Source organism: Aphis gossypii, chromosome 3 (assembly GCF_020184175.1).
Source record: "Aphis gossypii isolate Hap1 chromosome 3, ASM2018417v2, whole genome shotgun sequence".
Taxonomy (NCBI): domain Eukaryota; kingdom Metazoa; phylum Arthropoda; class Insecta; order Hemiptera; family Aphididae; genus Aphis; species Aphis gossypii.
The window spans coordinates 25,366,395-25,388,859 of NC_065532.1; the positions used below are offsets into that span (position 1 = coordinate 25,366,395).

At 34.0% G+C, this 22,465-nt stretch overlaps 1 protein-coding gene across 2 annotated transcripts in view; it reads left to right on the forward strand.

Annotated features, from left to right (window-relative positions):
- The window catches only part of LOC114131492 (transcription factor SOX-5), a 157,551-nt gene extending 138,353 nt beyond the window's left edge, over positions 1 to 19,198 (forward strand). Inside the window, exons 7-12 of one of the 2 annotated variants that reach the window (XM_050202476.1) lie at positions 11,888 to 12,058; positions 12,264 to 12,855; positions 14,494 to 14,604; positions 14,692 to 14,745; positions 16,101 to 16,247; positions 16,350 to 19,198. In XM_050202476.1, coding sequence (XP_050058433.1) covers positions 11,888 to 12,058; positions 12,264 to 12,855; positions 14,494 to 14,604; positions 14,692 to 14,745; positions 16,101 to 16,247; positions 16,350 to 16,708 — 1,434 coding nt within the window. In that variant the 3' untranslated portion in view covers positions 16,709 to 19,198. The remainder of the gene's footprint in view (positions 1 to 11,887; positions 12,059 to 12,263; positions 12,856 to 14,493; positions 14,605 to 14,691; positions 14,746 to 16,100; positions 16,248 to 16,349) is intronic. The other variant, XM_050202477.1, reaches the window with a different exon arrangement.
- Positions 19,199 to 22,465: the final 3,267 nt, after the last annotated feature.

Consider the following 22,465-nt stretch of genomic DNA (forward strand, 5'->3'; position numbering starts at 1 on the left):
ACAGATATACACACATACACACACGACGGGTGTAAGACGTCAATCGATGGCGCGCGCGTTTTATATTATTATGTGTCGACGGCGGCGACTGTGTTTTTTTCCTATATCCGATGCGCCGCACACGTAATAACGCCACACAAAACGCAGTTCGGTTTCAGTGGCAGCGGCGACAAACCGCGTTGACAACCGTCATCGCTGTCAACACGTCACCGTCGTCGCCACCGCCTCACGATGTGTGCATTTTATAATGTAAAAACTTATTACGAATCGCACCTGTTTATGCGTCGAGAGAGATTTGATTTCCCCCCCCTCCTATGTTCCCGGTGTATCAGATTTCACGAGTAAGAAAATAAAAATCCTATCGTCTCCAAAATAATATTATTACGGGCGTATACGTAAAATTATTAAGACATCGTCTACAAATGGCCAAAATGCGAGTCTTGTCCATGTGGGATGACTATTTCAAGTTGAGATGTTTATAACTCGGCGTTATTTATTCGAACTTTGGACACGCGTCTTTTCTGATATCCATCAAAAATTCGAAACAAAAACACGGATTTGTATAATATAACTATACGGGGACCTACATTGATCGATAACGATGTTTTTGAAACATCTGTGAGCAGGCAAATAATCGTATATTATACTATTATGTCGTATTATCATTATCCTCGATAAAAACAACACGACGTCCGTTCTGAAGCTGAAGCCGATAAAATAATGTACGTAGGTTATCGCTAAACGAGTCGTTTAGTTTGTCTGTTCGTTTTTAACGATCCTTTTCTCTTTGTTTTCAGCCGTAATCCGAACCCGGCAGGGTTCTTTTCTCTGCGTGCCCTTGTAAAATAATTTGACCGGCTAGACACCCCCATTGACCGCTATAAATCATGAGCCTGTTTTATTTATTTTTTGACAGAATTTTTCTTCTTCGAAACACAATCTGTTCGCAATATGTGTTTTTCAACGAAACTCTCATTCTCTGCAGCAGTTCTTTGATGCTGTCGATCTTGTGTAGACCCATATGTATATTTATATTTATAATGTGTTACCATACTCTGTTATTTACTTAATTCAATGTATATCCTTTTGTGTGATCCCAAATAAGAAGAAAGAGAGCCAGCAGAAGAGTATAATATAATATATAGGGTCATTCTAACCGACGATTATTGAAGTTGGTAAATCTTTGAGATGAATTTACCATCGCTTGTTTTTTCTCCCTCAACCCACCTCCCCTACAACCACTACGTGGAAACGATTTTTTCGCAATAAAACCCACCATATATAATTACCCATACACTTCAGAGATGTTCTATACAAGTGTGGACGTAATATATATAGATTGTAGATATAATAATATATATAGTTGAACAATTCGGTGAAAAACTCGTGTCGGATAATATTGTCGTCTGATAATATTTTCGCTGTCGTTGTGCATTTGTGTCGGTTCGGTGGCGAAAATACTAGGGTGGCAGCGACAGAGTACAACGTGATGGCAACAGCAGCATTGCAGCGTTAATCTCTTTTCGTCCGGGGCTGTCCGATTCCCAGCGGACCTCCACAACCAATGCCAAAGAAAATAATGAGAATCTCTCCGCTAACCTCACCCTGTCTCAGAGAAACTAGTGGCTTACGTTTTGGCAACTAATGTCACACCACAAAAGCCGTTTCCCTCGTGACAATAACTACAGCTACACGCGGAGTCGCGTCACGCGCAATTATCGCTATATAATGTATACGTTTCAGTAGGTTTTCAGGTGATCAAAACGTTTCACATATATTATTTATAGGTAACCGTGCTGCATCGCGACGAATCGCAGTTTTATCTGTTAAGTACTTATATATATTATGTTTCAACGCGTTTTAATAATAGTTGTAGTTTTATTTAAATGTTATATACACAGGAACACAAAAATGGATAGGAGGGAATTTTTTTTTAACGAGATCATTAATTTATGTAATGCACGGTTTAGGATGAAGTTGCAGCCGCCGCCGATGTTATACGTACGTACGTACGTTAATCCGTATTTACGACGACAATCGCGAGGACGACGACGATGCGAGGTGGAAAGAAACGATAGTTGTAGCCAAAGTTGTCATAATTCATATTTTTCAGACGTCTTGTCCCTTGCCACCGCTACCGTCGTCGCGCGCGTGGTATAATATTTTCTAGTATAATTTTGCCACCCTATCCCACCGCCACCGTGTGTGTTTTTAATAATTCATAACGGAGAAAATCTTTATTTTCAGTTCTATACACACAATAATAATATATAATAGACGACGTTCTTCTTCGTCATTATTAAATGAAGTGTTTTTTCTTAGCCAAGTAGTCCCCTGAATGACTGTCTTTGTCTTTTGTATACTACTGCTGTACGTACGTATATGTACACATAAATAAAAATTGTAATAAATTAACCTGTTGGAGACCGATTTAAAAATTATTATCTCTATAGTCGTTGGGCGCGTTCCTGGTTCGTCGTTACGTTTGTAAGCTATATAGCTACTGCTGCTACTATAGCAGTTGGCCGAGTTTATTTTTGATATTCGTTAAAACGTCCTTACGCCCGCGATTTATATATATACATGGCAGGAAAATAATAAAATAATAATATTACATTAGACGACTAAGAGTCAAACGGTTCTCCGACAGAGGAATGCGGCGGCGTATTTGGCTATTCACTCGTTAATATTATAATATTATTAAGTTTTTTTTCGTCGTTTAACAATGATGATGATGTGTGCGAGGCCAATAAACTATTAGGAAAATATCTTGAAAAAAGGGTCTCGCACTCTCGCGAGTTGTTCGAAATAAAATTTCTGTTGTTCGGTGGAAGGCGTGGGCGGTTGAAATGGCGAGTATTTATATATATTTATATATATATATACAATTTACATATCCGTGCATTATAGTATATGTGCATATACATCGCGCGCGTAATAATAGCTACGTTTTTATACACTCGCGCATGCGTTCATGTATAATACCCCGCGTAATATTATGTCATGTAAAATCCAAAGAATCGTGACGATTTAATATATCACCGCCGCCGCCGCCGCCGCCGCCGTCACCGTGTACTAATCGCTCGGAGAATATCATCATATATAATATGTGTCGAAAAAAAATATATATGACGCGTTTCCTGTCGAAAACAAAAGGTCAACACTGTACACGCTCTTCTACATAATATATATATATATATATTTATATAGTGTACAGGATGCTCACCGGCGCGTTACGTTCTACCGTTTCGTGGACACTACTAGTGTTAGAGTGGGGGAGTAGTTGACGGTGGGGTGGTAGTGGGATGAAGGGAAAGGCCATATGGTAAATGTCAAACGGCTTACGAGGTCGTTAGAAAAATAAGAAGAAGACATATTACGCGCGGGACAAACAAGGAGATTACAAGATTACACGGTCGTACGAATATTATGGACGGGCGAAGATTGAACATGGTCGGAATTACGTGGTTCTTAGCGCCACCGCAAAGTCTCTATCTTAGCTAGGTCCGTTAAAAGGTTTCCACCGATTTACGCCTTTGTCGAACCGTAGAACGACGGTGACACACCCGCACAGATCGTATGTCCGGTAGTGGCGGTGATGGCGAATACAGGAGATTTGGTTGCCCGAATGCCGAATTATTAATCCCTAACTTAAACGTCTAATGCATTGTCCATTGAATTTTTCATGCACATTTTCTTCACGTTCTATCTACTTAGTGACTGATAAAAGTTTACTGTATGAATATAAGTTGACAGTGTTGATACACATCAAACACAAGTTATAATTTATAACATTTATATTGGCCACAGCGCAACACAACCTTTGTATCAATCATTTGGTTGGTCCGTTATCAAACGTAAGACTAAATTTGTGTAATTTAAATACTTATATATTCAAAGAAATTTTTCAGATTAATAAATAAAGTCTATTTTGTTGTACAAAATTACTATTGTATAAAAATAAAAAAATACCGACATAAAGACAATAGTAATAATATGTATAACTAATTTTTTAATAATTATGTAAATTAAATTAATAAATTCTCCAATATTTTTCAGTAATTTGAATTATTAAAAAAAAACTGATTTGAGGCTAATTGACATTACTTTATGTTGGGGGCAAATTGCCATATTAATTTGTCACCATCGTGATTCGGACGATAATGAAGATTAGTCTCCCAGATATTTTTTGTTTTATTAATAAATTGTATTATTATTATACATAAGTAACAAATATTATCCAAAACAAGTTATTTCTAAAAATTATGACCAAAAACGATTCTGTATTATTTTATATTGTTTTGATTTGTAAAAAAAGTTATTTTTTACTTATAGTTACAAATTAAATATTATTGTATACCTACTAATATTATTTACCCATGTTTTTGTTAGTTAAATTATTTAACAACCTTTATGGGTATAAAACAATATATATACATGTTACATATAGGTATTATAGTGACTGTATCAGCATAACCCAACCCTTAGCTCGCGTAATTGGGGTTAGTTGACACAACATTTTCTTTTTCCCGAAATTAATTTAATCTCTAAGGCAGTAGCCAGTAATTACTATTTAGTAACTTACATATTTATTAAACGATAAAACACATTTGACAATTTATAAAATAAAATTATGAATGATGTGAAAAAATATACATGATAGAAAGGGTCAACTACCCTCGATATTCACTGCGTATAATATATATTATACGAATATAGTTATAATATATACTTAAACGAATTTATGCTTTGGAAATATATAGTTTTAATCTCAATAACACATATAATATATATAATAAATTTCTGTATGATGTTAAATTTGTATTTAATACTTTCATAAAGAATAAAAATAGTTTTACAAAATAATTAATAAAAAACAATTATATGATATAATAATATCAACCACTAAAAATATGTTTTCTAAAAACAATTGAATAGTATATTTTATATGATACGTGGCATTAGACGTGTAGAGTTTATACCTGAAACATGAAATTCATATTGATGAGATATTGTATCCAGAATCATCATCACTGATCAGTGAGTAGTGACGACTAACCACAATCGTATATCCAATAATATTAAAAAAAATAATAATAATAAGAGCTTTTTACAAGGACGAAATACTACAATTATTTTCTACTATAGAACATTGGTATCATCATTAGCAATCCAAACCATTTCCAAATCATTGAACTAAGAAGAGGGCACATATCACACATTTTGTACTGGATTTTGGCAACGATATTAATCAATTAACCGGAAAGAACTCGAGACACGCGAGCGCGCTCGCGCGCGCACACACACACACACACACAAACAACTTTATTTAGAAAAGTGAAATCGCGCAGTAACTATTTTGGCGGTCCTGTCCGACCTAATGAACCGATATTGCTGTATCTTGGCACTCTACGTTGGTACTTGCGCTTGGACGTACAAACTACACACCACACCTGCTGACCCACGATATTATGAATACCTACAATACGACACTGTTGAGAAAAAATGTATTGTTTCTTCGCCGTTTTATTGTCGTGATTGATTATTTTAATTATTAATGAGAAGGTATTTATTATTACTTTTTAATTTCATAACATCCAATAAAGTTGTATGCTATGATGTAAAGTGTATATTGTGTATTTATATGGAGGCGATGTATATATTGCCGTGTATTGAAAAACCACACGACTGTTGTTCGTGCCGCGAATATTGTGGGTTAGGCCTCATTAAAAATAATAATTCTTTGAAAAACCGCGTTGTTAAAAAAAAAAAAAATTCGCGCGACACACTTATAAAACACCCCCGCCAACAACACTCTCGCGTGCCGATCGGACGACCGATGCGATGCGTCTATATTATTATGTATACACTGCAGTAGCACTTCACCACCGTCGTCGCCCACCGCCACCAAAGTAACACAAAACACTATTATTATTATTATTCATTTGAAATTATTATTATTATTATTTATTTCTAAAGTGAAAACTCTTTGTGTGAGTGTTCTTGCCACGATGGCGGTGTTTGCCATTGTGACTTATCCACTTGTTCTCGCTCTTTCCGTGGGTCTTGCTGCCGTAAAGTATAATAGTACAGGAGATTATTATTATTATTATAATTGCGATTATAATTATTATTATTATTATTATTATTACTGCGTATCCCTCCTGGCTCGAAGAGTTTCTCTCCGCCTACCAATAGTTCGTCACCGCCAATAGTGAAGTCTGATGTAATGAAAGTTTATGTGTGTGTGTAGTGTGTGTATGTGTACCACCTTTGTCGAAGATTGTTTTTCTCCAGAACAATACGTGTCGACAAAAATGCGTATCTGATAGGACTTATTTAATATATTATGCAATATATTTAATACTATTATATTATTATTTAATGTTATTGTTTTGTACAGGTATACAAATATATTCTGTTAAAAATTCCAAACCATTATCTAAAAATTAAACCATTGAAATTTGTCAATATCGTAATTGGCCTTTCTCGTATATGTTGTTACCGATCCACTCTTTTAACGTACTATATCGCGTTCTATATGTATATTATATACTGCAATTTGTATAACACACGACGAGATAACACACAATAACCTCCCCGATGCAAACCGTGACGTTTATACCTATGTATACATGCACGTGGACGGGGAAAAAACCGACACGAATCCATTTAGCTTATTGCGGAGACAAGTGGAAGCTAATGACCGCGCGGATGTACGCTGACATAATATACGTATCTATGGAGAATAATAAAAAAAAGGCCGAAAAATAACGACAAACAAAACCGTTTGTACATATACTGTGGATGAGAGAGGGACAAAAAGACGAAAAAAAAATCGTCGGACAACAACCGTAATGTACCCGACGATTTCTGGGGGGTCGGACGACCCTAAGTTTTTCGGTGATGTACGACGGGGACGGGTGGTTATCAACGACAAAGCTGTGTGATTACGCGCACTACCTATACTATACACACAATATATACATACATATGTATACGACCGGACCGCGGGGACGTTATTATTACTCTGATGTTTATTATAAAGAGAATACACTCACCGCTATCGTCATCACACGCGTATATGTATATATCTGTAATAATAATGTATACCGTAATAATGTTCGCTCATATGTGTGTGTGTGCCGCGACGAGCGTGTGTACAATGCCACATTGTTTGCCCGCTCGCGTTATTTTGTTATCCGCAACGTTATCTCTTTGATACCGCCGTCGTCGCAGCTACGACCCCCTCAAGGGCCTATAAGCACACACCGAGTTCGACATGTTTCATATATTGTCGGTCTTTGCTGTGCGATTATTAAAATTATAATAATATACTGCCGAGTCGCACAAATCGTACGTTACAACGTGCAAAAGTGAAATGCATTTATACAAGAGGGTATCGCGTTAGCAGCAGTATAACATTTATATACATACATTATACGCGTATTATATTATTGTCCCTAATACATGTACGTCCTGCGACCATTTTTCAACACGGAAACCTTTGAACGACCTTGTACGAATTTGCAGATAACTCGTGTAATATTATCACGCACGGATGCGTATAATAATATGATGTATATGTGGATCTAACGCGTTGACGAGGTATATGACTCTTTTCCCCAAGCTGCAGATCGTCGGATTCTGTATTTCTGTGGACTCGCATCGTTATCGACTCTTATATTATTATTTACGACTAAACGCTTTCCCACTGTATTATATTATTATAAACTGAAATTTGTTAAGAAATTTCCCAACATGTTTTTCACATTATCATTGCCATATTGTATAGATTATAATTATTATATAATATAAAACATCGGTGTACAATGGACTGAAATAACAATACAATAATGTCGAAACTAACCCCACATAGGCATATGGCCGTGTAATCTCTCATATAGCGTACGACACGCGTGTACAAAAATTATTTCTTTCAAATTAACTATAATATTATGTGGCGAGTTGGTTTTTTTATTTGTTTTTTATATAATGTCATCATGTTTTGCAGCCGCCCATTAGCATTATGCAATGATTTTGTTTCAATATTATGAAACAATACCATACATTAATAACATAATATATTATGGTTCTTCTTCGATTTTTTTTTTTATGTATACGATTTCCACGACTGCAATAATGCGTTTACGAGTTCAAAATACGAAACTGCAAACGCCGACTATATTATATAATAGGTATATATGTATCTGGTATTTGTTTTTCACGTCAAAATGTGCGATTTCAGACAATTCAGATTCCGCAAGTACCAGCGATTTGATGACACGCGTAACTAATATATTCTTTAGTAGGTACTCGTAAATCGAACATATGATAATAATTGGAATTGCGTGTTCGACGAGTACATTAGCTGTGCGGTATAACTAATTATATAAAAATAACAGTAAAACCATAGGTCGCGTGCGATCACAATCTCGGAAATCGGTGACACGTGCTCTTCACGTACAAATAGTGCACGGATTTTTTTCCCGTCGATCGGACAATGGCATTTGGATTGGTCGGGGGAAAAAACTGTATGTACTGCAGTGATGATCATTCGCCTAATCCCCGGCAGCTATGTATTATAATTATATTGTATCGTCTTTCCCGGTTTCCGGTCGGGCCCTTTATACATTTTTGATATTGTGTCACTCCTCCGTGCACGAACGCGACACACGCGCAATAATCTAAAACAAATACGTACATATTATTATGTATTACGTCATATACCGTTGGTCGAGATTAGCTAGGGATTGCAGCGACGAGTGGGCGGTGCGGGGTAACGAAAAAAGAAGCTCAGAAAATTCAAACATGTATTATAGTGGTGAATAATTATAACGTAGTTTCATTGTTTGCATTCGGTACACCACTCGTAAAAAAATAATAATAATAACAGACACACGACAAGGGCTGCGCAGCTCTAAACAGACACACACTCACAAACACACGGTTCACTTTGAAGTGTATATTGTCAACAATGATACACGCACGTCCCCGGGATGCCGCAAGAATCGACAGTGGTCTTTATAATACATATTATATAATATATTATACGCGAAACATAAGCGCTGTGTTGAAATCTCCTAGTCTGCGGTTCTTGGTGCAACGCATTCTCCCTCGTCCGCGTTATTACGATTGCCCCCGAGACGTCGTTTTAAACGATATCCATTGTTTACCGAGTGACGGTAGTAGTAGTGGTGGTGGTGGTGGTAGTGTTTGAGGTAAAAGCGATAGAATAAAATATGAAGAAAAAAATCTGAAAAGGTAGACGAGAGGGTCTTGTTCACGGCGGGAAACGGTTATTATTATTTTTAATGTGCGTATAATATATACTTTCAAGCTTTTTTTTTTTTATTTTCCTGGCCACTGGCATTTTTTTTCTGCGATAAAACAACGCCATCCGATAATGACAACGTGAAAAGTCGTCCGCAATCGATACCTATCACGAATTAAATATTGAAAAGGGCTTCGCTACAGCGGCGGTGGTGGTAAACACAAAGTGTGCGGTTCAAAGACCGCAGCAGTGGCGACCGCGGGTTCGTTCAATATTCATAAATGAACTTCGCGCCCCCACGAAATACATAATAATAATAACAAAAATCTTTTGCACCACAAATTTCGGGTCACGTCTAAAAAAAAAATACGACAAAAAGAATAATTTAAAAGCATTTTCTTTTTTATCCTCAAAGCGAGCATTGTATAATATGAATAAGTCAACAGAAGAGAGGTGACGTAGCCGTAAGTGCTTTTGCCGAAGGCTTCTGTAAACCCACTTTGCACAAAAACACGGCAAAAGATAAAAAAAAAAATATTTACGTGTGTACAACTACAACCGAAAAAACTTCCGCATGCTCCTCGTGGATATTTTTTTCTAATTTATTTTTCAAACCAAACAAACCCTTATATTTTTCGTATAAAAATTAGCAGCATTTTCGTATCGCGAAATGTAACTATTTTCGTTTGTTTTTTTTGATACGCGCGTGTCCACGCAAACGCACACACACGCGCGCACTATAATACTGCACACTATTATCCGGTCGAATTGCTGCCGTCATGTGTATACGTCAGTGTGTGTATGAGCGAGAATTGTCGTATAGGCGTTAAATAATCTAATAAATAATAATAAATCTAGAGAATTGGATGGTTGCCTCCGATGTCACCGCTATATAGGCTCCACTGCCACAAACTTTCGTATAATACGACAACGACGACGATGGTATATTATTATATTTTAAGTACTGGACCGTTGCCACGATTTCGCACTTTGTCTTTCGGCCATAATCTTTTTAAATGCTCTGAGCTCGCTGGTATGTATGAGTGTGTGCACAACCAGCTGAGATCTCGATAGAATATGAACAAACAATATATATATTATATACATATGCACACCTCTACTAGTCTATAGAGCTGTGTCTACGAATGAGAAGGTGAGGTGAGTGGTGGCGATCTATTTATTTTGGAAATTGTATTATTTACGATATACGATAAAAAATAAAAAAACTTAATCTTTGTGACATGAGATCTTGTATTGTTTTCAGTTTTTACTTGTAGTTCCATATCACTTCCGGTTATATTCACGTACGTCTTCGAAATGGCCGGTTCAAAAGAACGATACCATAATATTATACACACGTATCATATATGCAGATTCATTTTTTTTTCTAGATCATTCCCATCGTCAACTGAACCGCGACTAGATGTGATGAGTATGACAACATTTCTTTATTTTTTTCCTACTCATTATGTGTTGTTCGGTCATAAAAACACTAAAAACGCATGTAGTAGAATTAAAATGATTCACCGCGGTCGTCACGAAACCATATGTTTTAATCGCACCGGAAACCGGAACACGCGCGACGATATTAATAAATAAATTAGCACATGCGGCGCGAGTATTCCTACAGCTCACTGAGGCGGTTTTTGCCAGAAATTATTAGAATAGACATACTATAGGTTAGGCGGCAGGATGTATACGCGAATAATATAATGTACTATACAGCGCGGGGGATAGCGGTGACGGAAGAGTGCGAACGAGATGAGTAAAAGATTTTTAACTATTCAGATAATTAAATTGAAAAAAAATCGTCTACCGTCTTATATAGAACAATAAAACTGTCACGCGGGGGAGTGTGAGAAAAAAAACACGCTGTCCCTCGACAGCCGTGTGCAGAATTAATACTATTGGCTCCGATGTGTGTAACACGCATGCTGCATGCACATAATATATTATTATATATTTTATTATATACATATATATTATATCAGTATACGTTTTACTTAGCATCGTCTACAAACGTTCATTAATCAAGCACAGTAGTAAACTGCTACAGAGTATTGCATAAATAGTGTTTGGTCTCTGACCGTTGTTGGTCGTCAAATATTTCATCGTAAATTAACTTTAGCGTATACCCAGTGCGGGTACCTATATCCTGCAGCTATATCGTATCGTTATGTTATTGGCAATTCATATTTTAATTATCAAATCAGTGATCCGTGGAACTTGTGGAGCATTCACAGTTTACATACTATATAAAATAAACATCAGTTCGGGAAACCTGCAGAAGTAAAAGTTTATTTCATACTTTTGTTGAATCGATAACAAATTATTGCCTCATTTTGACACATAAATATTTACTTCTAGTCTTAATCTTCTTCTACTAATAGAAAGTTGTGGGTATTCGTTTTACCATATAAATGAAAATACTCATAACTCCTAGTACAATACACAGTATATGACGTAAAATGTTATGAATATTCATATTTTAATTTGGAATTATAGTTTCTTTCCTTGAAAAAAAATTATTTGTAAATACGACGTTTTTTGCGGAGTTTTTGAAAACACTACGATAATCTTTACTAATAATTTTTCGTGTTTTTTTTTTTTTAGTTCAACCCCCTGAAAGGTATACCAAGCCTCCCGAACCCTCAGTCGCTGTTCTTTCTGCCTTTATTGGACCAACTCCGAGGCCTGACGCACTGTTCCAACGCGGCGGCGCTGGCCAGTCAACAACAGCAGCAGCAGCAAACCTCCACCACGACGGCGTCCTCTAATTGCAATGTGAGTACCACGTTGATGATTCGTGACCTAATCTAACCTACACGATTTTCCCTAAGATGTACCTATTTCTCAGCCAAAACTCATTTTTAGAATTTTTCATAAATTCGTTGTTTCAATAATAATATTGTATTATATCATCATTTATAATCTATCTAGTATTTATTTTGAATATTTTATATTTATTCTCGTGCACTTTTCACATCAGGTCATGCCGACAGCCGTTTGGTCCAACAACGGCCGACCGCCGTCCACGTCGTCAGCCAGTCAATGTTCCATACAACTACAACAGGAACAACAGCAGACACCGCCGCCGGTCCAAGCACAACAACAACTGCAGCATCAGACAACGACCGCTGACCCGGACGCGCCATTGAACCTGACCAAGCGCAAGTCACCCACGCCGCAACCGCATCCACCGTCGTCAACGACTCCGCAACACCACCTCCAACATCTCCAACAGCAGCACCACCAACAGCAACAGCAACAGCAGCAACATCATCATCTCCAGCAACAGCAGCAACAACAACAACAGCAACTGCAACATCAACTACAACAACAAGCCAACAACATGTTCGCGCCGAGGAGTTCGGGCGGCGCCGGTTGGAACTCATCGTCTCATTCGCCTCCAGCCACCACGCCAGGAAATGCCAACAGGCGATCTGGTTCCGGTCAGGGATTGGTTAGCCCACCAGCCGCGGCCACGCCGAAACTCCTTCCGCCACCCATACCGGTACCCAGGGGATTCATGCCGTACGCTGGCATACCACAGCCTCCTCCGCCGCACCACTCATCCACCGGTAAGTGGAATTTTTCCTGTCCACTCGATAGCCAAAGAATTTCAGTTTTTCAGTACATAAATGGTCAAAATTCATAGTTTACCTGTATAATGTACCTAATTACAACCTATATTTACTTAAAGTAACCTAACCTAACCACCGTTCCGCCAACCAGGCATTGCTGAGTGATCAGTATAGATTATATAAAAAAAAAAAAAAAACAATAAAAACTTTCAACCGATAAAATTGTTTTGTTGTATATTTATGATGTCCCCCAACCTGTTAAACCATCTGGAAACATATTGGAACGTCATAAAAAAAATAACTGTGTCCGGTTATATATTTATAATTATTATAATATAATAATACTATATCTATACCTTCGGTGAATATATTATATCGATTCGTTAGAGTAAACATATTTATTTTCATAACCGACACGTACTATAAATCGTACGAGCCGAAGAAAATTGCGGTCGCGAAAATTCAAACCGTATAAATTATTTTTGTGCGAGCCTTGGAAATCGGTTTATTCGAAGTCCGGGGAACCGTTAATAACTTATTATTCGCTTTATCGACATACCTCTTCGCTCACGGTTCAATGCAATAATTATTATTCTCTCGAGTTATCTGTGCGCACCTCCTGCTGTTGTTTGATAATTTGAAAACGAGAATGTAATAATTTATAATTGTATTCGTTTTGTTAGATTAGACACAATACATATATATATTATATTATATTAATTTATCTATAGTCTATCATATGTATATTATAGCCCACGAAGGTTGTTTCCCGTCGGTATTTCATAAAGATCTCCAAACAATAATAGTGTAATAATACGATTAACGCGTTCGCCTGCACCGATTCCGGTATAATACTAATACTTAATAGTAATAAGAATCTATACGTTTTTTACTTTTTTGCATTACTACTTTTCTTTTCTGACGAATCGTTAAACGTAATGGAACAAAAGGTGTCGCCCAATGACTTTCGGCGCCGCCTTTAGGTCAAACGTCGGCATTTGGTCACTTACCAGATGTTATCGGCAGTACATGTCTGAGGTCAATCGATAAATAGCGAACCGTTAAAATATTACACTGTTCTGTAATTAAATCATTATTCGCGGATTTGATTGCACCAAAGACACGTAAAAATAAAGTAAACACAAATAAATAAGGTATATTGCATACATATATATTTCCAGTTGATAATATTATGCTATTGTATATCTGACCAAACAATACAATTATTAATGTGCACGTATTTGCAATATTTGCATATTACGGCGATAGTTCAATCCTGGTACCAAACCACTGGTAATGAAATACGTGTTCGTAAAAACATAATAATATAATCGCATCGGCGGAATTAAAATAATGTGTTATTTAGAGCGTACTTTGAACCGGTTCGCCTTATCTGAGCCGTTCATCGATCGCGATCTAATTGAATATATAACAGGTATAGGTATATAAAAAACCTCGTGTAAAAATAATGTAGACGAATATAAATAGAGACTAAAGTTCGCACTCAATTAAAAGTTAAAACAAATAAAATACTAAACAACACTATTATTATACTCGATAATTACACACGTAACCAAATTGATAAAATTGTATTATTGTTGTCGTCATGTAATATTTTTTTTATTTTAATCTCAGGTGGCAAACTAAGCCTATCGCCCTGTAAGGACAAGATGTCATCATACGCAAGATTCCAAATGTGTCCACCTCAGCTCCACATAGAGGATCATTCCGAATCCATGGAACTATGTAAGCAATACACAAACTACTTAATATATTATATCGTCACGATGTATGTATATTAGTGCGGAATTTAACATGTATTTTTTTTCACAGCTTGGGGACCCAACGATTCAAATTTCAAACTTACCGATGATACTAGTGACAGAGGTGAGTGTAAAACCTTAAACGACTATATTATGACAACTCTATATATTATATTATATAGGTACACCAGATGATTCACCAAGTATGATCACCCCTTTTTTTCCAAATAATGCAGTTATTCAAAATTTTATTTTTGGAATTTTAAACTGTACTTTAAAATTCTTACGTTTTTTTCAACTACTTTAATTAGACCAAGTTATTTCTACTATTAATTATTAAATGGATAATTTTTCTAAACATTTTGAAATAAAATTATAAAACCTATCATAATTTGAAGGAATAGTGTTTGAATTAATTAGCTTTTGTACTAAAGATAATATAATAAGTTCATTATAATGGGCTAAGAACATATTATAGTTATTGGCTATATTTATTTAAAAATTTTAATAATTGGTATTAATTTATCAATATTTATAATAATATGCAAGTATAATAAGATACTGAGCTAAACGAAATTAAAAAGTCCGTTCAACCTTTTCTTTTCCCCGTTAACACCACAAGAAAACATGAGATTTCCATCATCCATCTTAGGATAGAACACACCTATCTCACTCACTCACATTTAATACAGAAGGAATTTGCTCTATTTGCTTATAATGTGGAGTCTCCTTTGCTTTAAAACATATTCTAACTGAATGTAGAATATACAACAAGGAAAAAATAAAAGTTTAATATTAACCTTGAAAATATTCGATCACCTAGTTAAAATACACTACCCTGATTCCATAACAATGACTCTAAGCTTATCCAGTTCTCATCAGTAACTCATCTTATCAAAAAATTATAGTTCATTCCTGCACTTAGCAATATAACATCAAGACTTTTTAACTCTAAGTTATCTAATACTTAATATTTAAATATATTATTTTTCATTATTTATAAAAATAAAAATATAACTTCCAATCTATTTCATATTTGTGCAAACTATTTTTAAAGACCTTTTAAACCATTTTTATAACATAACATATTATTTAATATACGTTTTTCAAGATGATATTATCGTATATTTAATTTAAATAAGAGAACCTTAGCGTCAACATTTTTACAACTGAAAACTATTCATTGAAATTTTGAATTCAATACATCAAAATGTTTAACAAAAAATTATCCTCTTAATAATTAACTATAAAAATAAGAGATTCTCGTTTAAAAATAAAAGGTTATATCTCCACAAGACCACTCCTTAATTATTAAAATCAAACCTAAAGAATTTAAATAAATTCATTATTAAAGGAGTTTTTCATTTTTGGTGAATCACCCTGTATAATACCTCATGCTAGTAACAATACTACACAGCATAGCAATACTATCAAATAATTATCATTTATATATTATGTATGATTTCTTTTTGGGAATAGCAGGTCGTATGTTGCGGCAGCAAAAGAAAGATGGCGAGCACATCAAAAGACCGATGAACGCGTTCATGGTTTGGGCCAAGGACGAGAGGCGAAAGATCTTGAAAGCCTGTCCCGACATGCACAATTCGAACATTTCGAAAATATTAGGTGGGTAAACGCTTCTCTCTCGTGATCAAACAATTATTTTTTTCCCCCAGTTATCGTTTATATACCTGATAATAATCGCGTGATTTGTGACGTTCGCTACAGGTGGCAGGTGGAAGTCAATGTCGAACCAGGACAAGCAGCCGTACTACGAGGAACAGTCCAGGCTGTCCAAGCTGCACATGGAAAAGCACCCGGACTATCGGTATCGACCCAGACCGAAACGGACGTGCATCGTGGACGGCAAGAAGATGCGGATATCCGAGTACAAGACGCTGATGCGGCAGCGACGGAACGAGATGCGGCAGCTGTGGTACAAGGGCGAAGGGGCCGGTCCTTCCGGTTCCGGGCTGGACGTGGCCGGCACCAGTTTCGGGTATCCGCCCGACGGGTCCATATCGCCGGACTTGTACTCGCCGGTCAACTCGCCGCCGTTCGGCGGTGACAGTCACGACGAGGACTAGACGAAGCGGCGGCCTCGCTTTATGTTTACATATTGTGTCGCTCGCCCGGCGAAGTGTACTCGTACCAACGAAAGTCGACGACGCCATCCACCGCGTTACTCATAAGACATCGCTATCGGTCCACTGCTGCAGCGAAGCTATACCGCGCGCGGTCATCGGTGCGATCGGTGTAATCGACGCCCACAACAATTCCTCCACGCCACGTCCACGACGACCGGTGAAACAGGCCAGTACCCCCATGACTACCGACAGTACCTGTATATTGTATATTGCACTATATATAATATGAAGTGTGTTAGTAGATGTATGGAAATAGTCAAAAGTAAACCCCTCCTCCTCATATGTATGATTTTTTTTTTTTTTTTTTTAATATTTTACCGTGTAAAGAAAAGTGTATAAATTTTTATTATTATTATAATTATTACTATGAATTTTTTTTTTTTTTTATTATTTCACGATATTATTATATTGTATAGTTAAACGAAAAAGCCGAAGAGAAAATGCCCAAAAAAAAAACCAAAAAAACAAAAAAAAAATTACCTACATCGCGTTTATGATATTATATGTGTTATGTATATTTTTTAGCGGTTATAATATATATTATATTTTTAGCCGCTGTCGAGTACGTATACAATATATAAATTATTATTATATGTGTATTATTTTATATATACATAGCTTAAAAATATTGAATGTAGGATTTCTTTTGCACCTGTATTATATATTATTATATTGGTACGTTAATTATTTTGTACAGACATAACTTAGTATAATATCGATTGTATAATTTATCGAAAAAATATGTGAAATTCCGAAAAAAAAATAAAGAAAAAACAACAAAAAAAAAAACGTCGTCTTATAGCGGTGTTACTGGTGTGATGTGTGTGTGTGTGTAAATATGATATTTTTTTGTGATAACGTTTCATTACCTATACACATATACGCGCGTGCGAACGCTCTTGTCGCGCGTAATATATATGTAATAAACTATAATAATGTCGCGTGTGTAGGCGTATCGCGCCTATATATACCTGCAATTACCTATGCATAGTGATTTCGTGAGTAGGTTATATCTTTATAATATTATTATAATATATTATGTGTCGCACGATGACGGATCGAGCGCGGTGACAGAATAGTAAATTAATTTATCGAAATTATTTATATATATATATTATATATAAGTAGCGAGTAGTGCATGGAAGCATAAACGTATAATATTTTAATATATTATAATACTTTTTTTTTTCTCGAACTGGGACGAGAGACGTGCTTGGTATAATATATAATATAAATATAGTTTTTGGTACATATACTTAGGTACCTATATAAGTGCGGATGGTCGGCATCGTCGGTTTTATGATCTCTGTTTTTATTATTATATGTTTAATTTTTATCGTGTTTTAATTTTTTTTTTCTCACTAAATATAACGATTTTTTCTATTCGTATTTTGTACATAGTTTTGATTCATTCGAAATCGGACCCTTTTACACACGTAATTTGGAAGATCCATCCTGTACATATATAATTATTATGTATCAAGAAACCGAAATATATTCTTAAAACACAATAATTAAATACTTATATTATGTATAATAAATATATTGTATGCGCATAAAAATATTAGATAGATCATAATACACTATATATATGTATGGGTAAGTGTATTGAAATGAATTTCGCTATTTATCTTCTCTGCAGACATCGTCTCACGATCCCATTTTATCCCCCCCCCCAGAGCCCTCGAGATCATCAGGTGTGCACTGTGCAGTTGTTGTAGCTTATTTTTCGTATTTTCAACTATACCTACTCCCGCGACAAACGTTTGTTTTTTTTTTTTATGTATATAATATTGATATACTTTTTATTTGATTTATATACATTATATAATATCTAATTACAGTATTATGATTATTATCAAATCATAATATTTGAATACAAAATAATATGTTTTGATGTATTACAAAAGTCTGGATTACTTTTATTATTATTATTATTATTATTATTATTATTATTACTATTATTATTATTATTATTATTATTATTATTATCATCATTATTATTATTACTATGATTATTATTTAATGTAGATACGATATATTTTTTTGTATTGTAAGATTTTAACGAGCGATTTCTTAGACAGATTGTTATAATATTGTGTACAAAAAAAAAAAATAATAATAATAATTATACTGGAAAATAATTGTTTGAACGCAACGGAATTCGTCGGACAGTTAAAATCACCGTTGTACAATTTTCCTTTTTATTAGCTAAATGGTATCATCGATTCGTGTACAGTATTTATGTACATTTATAATAATTATATTATTACGTACGTACAGACATATTATTATTATATACAAAGTATTTTGTAATCCTGTGTGTTGAACCATGTAATAGTGTGTGTATACGATTTAGGTAGATAGTTATTTATTTTGTTTCTTTTATTGTCTGAATTTATTATTATAATAAAACATATTATTATATGATATTATTCTTTGTAAACGTGTTGAAAGAGAAAACAAAACTCAATAAACATAAAAAAGTGGACGAGTGTGTAGACGTCTACCGCCTTCTTGGATTATAATAGTAGATATCCAAAGGAGTTGGTCACTGTCAGTGGCGTCACGAGCTTATTTTTTTGGGGCAATTGCCTCAAACAATTTTAGGTGGGTGGGTAATTTTGTTAGATCGTAACAATATTTTTGTATTTAACTATCATCATTTTAATATATAGTATATTGGCAGGGTTTTTATGGGTGGGTGGGTAACTTCAATATTTTCGCCTGTGAAAAAAATGTTCGTGACGCCACTATACTTGGTGAAGAAGTAATTTTTCAGATTCAAAATTTCACGTACAAGATCTAATGCGTTGCCTAACTAATGTATAGTATATTAGGCATAATGTTGATAATTTAATAACCCTTATCATTCAAATTCTTAAACAGGTATGAATCACATTTATTACCTATCATTCAAAGTGATAGTATAGTCGTGGTGGGTGCCCTTTTATAATACAGTTTCGAACGCCTATATGTTAAGATGTAAGAAGTAGACCCATGTGGTAATTGTGGTATAAGCCCGTTATAACAGCTTAATATTTTGATCTATTAAAATACATGTGCATATTATGTGATATAAAATTCTATAAAAGTATCAACAAAATACAAATCACATTACTATTATAATTACTATTATATTCTTTTGCTTATATAAAAACCACCGACTTAGATTAATATATTTTATATTAATATTAACACTTATTGCGAATTTAAATATTCTTGATGGTAACATTTAGGAATAATATTTTTTGTGCATTAAGTACTTAAGCGTTAGATCCTAACACTTTTCTCGATTTAAAGGCTATTTATTTGTATTTTGTACACAATTGTTTTGAACTAGATAATAAAGTTAATACAAATGAATACCTAACTAGGTGTACTTTTGTTTAGGTTATCAGGGCGTACTAAAATAATACTTCTACATTTTTATATTGAGTTACTGACATATTGGTATGACCAGGAAGTAAATATAATGAATAGTAATAGTTTTAATATTTTCATTGAAAAGAAAATAATTTTAAATTTTTTTTTTTTTTTTGAAAAAACCATCAACATGCAACAGTTAAAAACTCACGAGAAGAATTAAATTGACAATTTTTATGTTTTTATGCGTGTATATCAACGACTCCCAAACTGTGCATTGCGAGTACTTTCTAATGGCACCGCCGTCTACGGCTTAAAATAAATAATTTTAAATTTATAGAATTTTTTTTTCTGTTCTGTTTTTCGTGGTATTTGATAGCAGAGCATCATAGCTGAATTTAGTCCAAAAAAAGTCATAGATGTGAAATTTCGAAATTCAAAATTTACTCCATCACACAGCGATAAAATGTAGGTACATAATGTATTTTTATAATAAAAAAAAAAAACTATTTTTTGAAACCCTTTCGTATTGAACTTTTAAATTAAGTATCGAAATTATTGTTTTTGTACAAGATAGAGCGACGTCCCCTTGAAAAGACTAGCCTTTTTGTACAGATTTCATGAATTCACTACCACATTGTTTGTCTAATACCTACCATATTTTACAAAATGTAAAAATGAAAATGATAGTGAAAATTGAGATAAAGACAATTAACGTCGGCGATGACGGACCAGACAACGTTGTCTTGAAAGCTTAAGATTAAAATATTCAAATTTACAATCATATTAAACTAAATTGTTTAATAAAAAAAATAAAACAAAATTAACTAACAAAACGTACTTAGTGTTAGTTATTGTAAAAACAAAACATCCTATTTAAATTATATTTCCTCCAAGTGCCGTTCCACTATTAAAAAATAATAGAATTAGTTTTTTTTTTTTAAAAAAAAACCTTCAACCGGTGACCGTAGCCCTATAAGAAAAATAAAATTGACTTTAATTTTCATTTTTTATTAATATAAATAATAATAATAATAATATAAATAAGGAATTAACAAATGAACTAAAATAAGCGGATAGTTGGTATTTTATTCCAAGACCTCATTGGTTTCTATAAAACAGTTTGCAATGTTACTAGTTAGATAGCAAATTATTTTTATGAAAGTTGTAAATTTATTTTCATATAGATTATGGGCCCATCTACCTTGACCGATCAAATCCAAATAAATGCCTTAAATTACTACATTATTTACATAGTTCTTCAAAAAAAAGTTCTTGTTTACATTTTTTTATTATTTGAGTTACTAATTAGTAATTAGTAATTATTTTGTATACAAAATGATTTATCAAATATTATATTATATATGACATACCCCTTTCTTAAATAACACAGATTTTTAGAGTTTTTTAATATACTCAAAGACTATGTATACTTTAAAATTTTTAAAATCACAATATTTTATCTATTTTTCAAATTTTAAAATAATAATTCTTGGTTTTACCAGTTATCACATCCCATGAGAATTTTTTTTTCTTTGTGAAAATACAGTATAGATTAACTTGCTATGGATGATGAACGTAACATAATACATGTTACTTGTTATAGCTGAAAAGAAACATACAGCTTTTAAAATAAACTTTAACAAAGCTATTAACATGTTTGGAAACATGAGAACTAGAAGATATCTTGTTGCCTAACCTCAAAAGGCAGTACTTATCATTTTATATGCGTACATAATATATTCTAATTGTAATTAAATATTACTAATTAATTAAATATTTTATTTTATTCTGCGTAAGTAAAGGACATAATCAAGAGATTTCCACTTCTGGTAGGCGTACTATAGCCTATATGTATTTAATAAGCAATGTTAATTTTGTCCTCAAAAAGAAATAAAATAAGAAAATGTGTCCATGTAGTACAAAATGATATAGTTACAATGAAAATTTGACCGAGTTAAAGGTAAATATTAAATATAATTAACATTGTATAATAGTATTACCATATTGTGCAAATCACTCCATATTATACTAGTGAATTGGATACCATTAATGAACCAATATTGAATTTTAGCTGTCAAAAACGTGTTATTTTATTTTACGCCAATACTTATATGCCATTATAAGTTTGGAGATTTGCACATTTCCGTAACCTGAAGTGTCTACTTTTAACAAGTGCTATAATTCCAAACACATAACAACTAAAACATAAACAAAAACTTAAAATCCCTAATTCACCCATCACTTCTGTGTCATTTATCAAGTAAATATGTATTCATAACTTAACATTTTAATTTTTACCCAACTAGTTTTATGTAACTAAACATGCTA